General features: G+C 34.7%; 1 protein-coding gene across 2 annotated transcripts in view; it reads right to left on the reverse strand.

Annotated features, from left to right (window-relative positions):
* The window catches only part of rbl2 (retinoblastoma-like 2 (p130)), a 20657-nt gene that overhangs the window by 13695 nt on the left and 1962 nt on the right, over positions 1 to 5000 (reverse strand). The window contains exons 3-4 of one of the 2 annotated variants that reach the window (XM_016238573.1): positions 3817 to 4017; positions 3201 to 3265 (exon numbers count right to left, since the gene is read on the reverse strand). In XM_016238573.1, the coding sequence (XP_016094059.1) occupies positions 3201 to 3265; positions 3817 to 4017 (266 nt within the window). Of the gene's footprint in view, positions 1 to 3200; positions 3266 to 3527; positions 3753 to 3816; positions 4018 to 5000 lie in introns of those variants that run through there. The other variant, XM_016238575.1, reaches the window with a different exon arrangement.

Consider the following 5000-nt stretch of genomic DNA (forward strand, 5'->3'; position numbering starts at 1 on the left):
TATATATATATATTATACAAACAAATAAACAAAGTACATTTTTATTTCCTAGATTAATTTCCAAGATAATACTATGATAAAACAAGCACTATGCACCTTTCCCATCTATACATTTCAGATTTCCAGTGCACAATAAAACACAATGTCAAGTTAAGCTGAAGTAAGTTTGCTGCACTTGGTACTTACATGCAATTTCTTATTTCATTCCTCAAATAACATGACTTTGGCTCTTTAACCAGCAGCAGGCTCTTTTCCCTGCATTGAGTTCTGCAGAATGAGGGACTTTCCTCCAGGAGGGGATATAGAGGGACACAGATCTGCCACAGTGGCCCGCTGAGCTTTACTCAAACACAGACAAGTCCTGACATGTCATCTGGGCTGGTTGCTATGTTAAGTGACGCATGCGGCACATGAGGAAATAATGCACTCAGCCGGCGTCCTCTTGCTCTGCTGCTCTCTGCTTTTTAGGCTTGAATTTCACAATTTACTTATTAAATATTTTTTATATTTTCTTGGAATATACCTGTATAAAAAGGAATGCCAGCTCAATTTAGGTTTGAGCTAATTGCATAACATGCAGAATTATATGGCATCAATAATGACGCCGATGATAAAGATTTACAAATGAATCATTCATGACTTGCTCTAAAAAACTAAAAAACTGACTGCAGTTGAGAAACAGGACCTAGGTAAATGTATCCGAATAAAAGTGTTTATTTGCTTCTCAAGATGTGAAGTGAAGAAAAATTAATCAGAAACATTTATATTCACAAAAAATATTTGTATAAAAATAAGTGTAAATATTACAAATCGTGTGAAATAGTTTAAGACCAAATTCAGGTCATATTTCAAGATATGACAAATTCTGTTTCAATAATTAAAAGACATAATAATAATAATACTTTAATGATTACATTTAATAATCAAAATGATATTTCTTATATCTCCTGATAATAATAATAATAATAGTAATAATAACACCAACAATACATTCATTATTAAATGTAATTATCAAAATGACATTTCTCATATATCTTGATAATAATAGTAATAATAATAATAGGACCAGTAAGATATTTTTCATTATGTTATAATTTTCGTGACAATTTTCCTCCAATCATATTTTATACCAATTTCTCTTTACTGAAGTTATTTCAATTGTAAAATATTTAATTTCATGTTTAATTAGTTGTATCGCATTTAATTTATGCTAAATTATATTTATAAAACAAACAAATAAACAAACAAAAACATTTACTAATAGCATTAAATAAATAATGCAATAAAAATAACAACATTATATTTATTTATGTATTCATATACATATATATATATATATATATATACGGGTCTTTCGGTTGAGCATACATGTGTGGAACTGAATTTGAATCTCCTAGCTTTATATTTCTTAATTTTCCCAAATTGATATCAATTCTTAAATCCCAAGACATTATCCCAGAAACTAAACAGCACAACTTACACAATATAATTTCTCACTTTTTTCTTTTGATTTTCAGAGTTTTCATGGGATTCACCCATTTGTACTTGATTACTCTTCACCTCCGATGAGATCTTATTGCAGCATGTCTGATCTTGCAGCTCAACACAAACAACAAAAATAAAACCATTCAACAAGCCAAATTCACCCGCAGCATTAAACGAAGTGACGGGCTTGTGTTGATGTGTGTGTGAGGAAATGCTCTGTCCCTGCTGACCTCTGACCGAATCAAACATGCCTGCACAGGCCCACATAATGAGCACAGGTCACATGATCAAGCTCTCTGCGCTCACAGCCAATGACTGCCTGTCCTTCTGTTAGAATCTCCACAGCTCCTGACCCTCTTAAGGGACACTACAGGAGGAACAATCCCATGAAACACTGCACCTCCTCCTCTCTCATTACAGCAGCTCCTGCTCCTGCTAATCTCTTCAGCACTCGCTCCTCTCTAATGTCACCTTCTGTCCAGCCTTTCTACCCTCAGTCGACTGTCATTAGCGTAATGACTCATAAAAACTTAAATGTCCAGCAGATAAATGCTGAAAATATGAAATTGCCAAAATCTGCTGTGTGAACTACATCATGTTAAGCATCTATCAAGTAGAAAGAAAACAGAATTTCTCTTGTTCTTATGAAATAAATATTTGATGTACTTTACAGACATGATATAACAATCAGAAGTCCATCTCCAATCCACCCCAACTATTTACTGAAATGACAAAACAAAACAAATCAAAACAAAAACAAATTCAAAACAAATCAAAACAAAACAAAACAAATCCAAAACAAAACAAAACAAATCAAAACAAAAACAAATCCAAAACAAAAACGACCGTTCAAAAGTTTGGGGTCAGTATTTATTTATTTTTTTTAAAGTTCATGAAAAGTGACACACACACACACACACACACACACACACAAAACTTCATTCTGTGTGATTTATTAGCTTGTTTACCCGTGGGAACCTCAATTTAGGTCTCCACCGTGACATGAGTCCCCATGAGTCTGTGTGTATTCAGGTTTAAGTCCCCACCAGAATAGAAAAACAGGTACACACACACACACACACACATACACACACACACAGGTTTGTTTTTGTGAAAAGGGGGGACTCTCCATAGGCGTAATGGTTTTTCTACTGTACAGACCGTATATTCTATTGCCCTACACCAACCCTACCCCTAACCCTACCCCTCACAGGAAACTTTCTGCATTTTCAGATTTTCAATACACTCCATTCTGTGTGATTTATAAGCGTTTTGAAAAGTGGGGACATGGGGTAATGTCCTGAAAAGTCACATTCTCCTTGTAATACCTATGCCATACCGTTGTCATTATACAAATTTATGTCCTCATATGTCACAAAATGCGCGCGCACGCACACACACACACACACCGACATTATTATTTTTACTGTATCAAACAAATGCAACATTGGTGAGCAGAAGAGACTTCTTTCAAAAATATAAAAAATTCTTATCGACCCCAGACTTTTGAACATCACAACAAGCAAGTGAGAGAAGTTGAAGCTTTCATTAAATTCTGAACTTCCATATTGCAATTCTGAGTTCTATAAAGACGTGAATGTTTTTACTAGTCTGAAAGCTATAATTAACGTTATAGTGTAAGTGGACTTCAGGGGGGGAAAAGAACATGTAGAATACGGCCCTGTAAATGAATGGTGTGTTAAATAACTCTTTACCTTTAGCGTGTATGAACAGGATCCAGCAGAAGTTGAAGACCTCAGTGACGGTGCAGGGATGTCGTCTGAGGACAGAGGAAAGATCTGTCAGCACAAGCTTCTCATGAAAACTCAATATAGGGTTGAGCTGCTTGTTAATCCATTATCCAAGATTTTTTATGTAACGTGTCACATTTTAATTCTCGGTCACAGATCTATATGCATAAATAACTGATTGTTTGCACACTACTGTGATTATCTGTGACCTCCAGTGACCTGTCCTGAGATTATTTATCATATGACCATGTGCTTCACAAAACGTGACGTGGACAGGTCAGGTTGCAGTACCTCTGTTTCCTGCCTCTGTGCGCTCTGGGTAATTCATCTGTGGGCGCCTTGAAGATGTCTTTGAACAAGGGCACGTATTTCTTAAAGATGACGGAGGTGACGGTGAAGTTCCTCTCTAGTTTCTCAGTGCTCTGCTGGAACTCCTTGGGCAGGTTGGCCATGTTCTGCCATTTCTTCATTTTACTGAAAAACTCAATCAGGCTGAAATGTAATATTAGGTTTTTTAAACCTCAGTTCATATGACCATGTGCTTCACAAACCGTGTCGTGGACAGGTCAGGTTGCAGTACCTCTGTTTCCTGCCTCTGTGCGCTCTGGGTAATTCATCTGTGGGCGCCTTGAAGATGTCTTTGAACAAGGGCACGTATTTCTTAAAGATGACGGAGGTGACGGTGAAGTTCCTCTCTAGTTTCTCAGTGCTCTGCTGGAACTCCTTGGGCAGGTTGGCCATGTTCTGCCATTTCTTCATTTTACTGAAAAACTCAATCAGGCTGAAATGTAATATTAGGTTTTTTAAACCTCAGTATAGCAAACGTTTCAATAATGCTCAAGCAATTTTGGAACACTTTATTTTAATGTGTCCTTGTTACACACGAGTCATTCTAAATTGCAGGGCATATTTCATGTCCATTTATGGCTATTATATATTTTTCTTCACAAAAATCACATTTTATCATATTTATCAGCATATTAATATCACAGAAATAATTCATGAATGTCAGTTTTTGCAGTGTCTATTTTTGTGCGTCTTGAGTCCAAAATACTCAAAAAATGTTAGTCAACATTATCTATATTAAATTTATACAGAAAAAAAAATCTTTAAATGAAGAAAATATTTTATTTTTCTAATGTCTGAAAAACCTCTGTCAACTGTGTTACTAATCAAACAACCCACTGCAACTAAAACAAATGGTTTATCACAACATAAAAGTCTTGTCACCCCCCCCACCCCACAATATTTGATCTATAATAACCTATTGTTAAGGAGTATATAAACTGACTGTTAGCAATATTTGTATGATTTCAGTTCAAATATACATTCAAATTTAAGGTTAACCTGATCAAGAAAATAAATGTAAAAATCCTAAAAAGATTTTTTTAATTCACTGTATATATTGCAGATTAACTGATAAATGAACTCTTAAATATGTGTTACTTGAAGTGTACTAGAGAAAACAAAACGTATTTGTGTAATTACACTGTACCAAGTACACTTAAAAAATAAAGTGTGAATTTGGAGGCCAGGGGACGTCATTAATTATCATGAAAATAAAGTCACAGCTTGCTTCATTTTATTGATGCGAAATATGATTTTTCTTTAAATTCTTCTGATTTGGGGTTGATATAAGAGCTGTGCATATTTTTTGACATTCCATTTACTTTTGGTATTTCAGCATTTACCCATATGGTTATTATTATTGAGACTATAATATAAAAATACCTGATTATTTAATAGTAACATTACACAACTGTA

The sequence above is a fragment of the Sinocyclocheilus grahami genome, unplaced genomic scaffold, assembly GCF_001515645.1.
Source record: "Sinocyclocheilus grahami isolate Dianchi unplaced genomic scaffold, SAMN03320097.WGS_v1.1 scaffold543.1, whole genome shotgun sequence".
Lineage (NCBI taxonomy): Eukaryota > Metazoa > Chordata > Actinopteri > Cypriniformes > Cyprinidae > Sinocyclocheilus > Sinocyclocheilus grahami.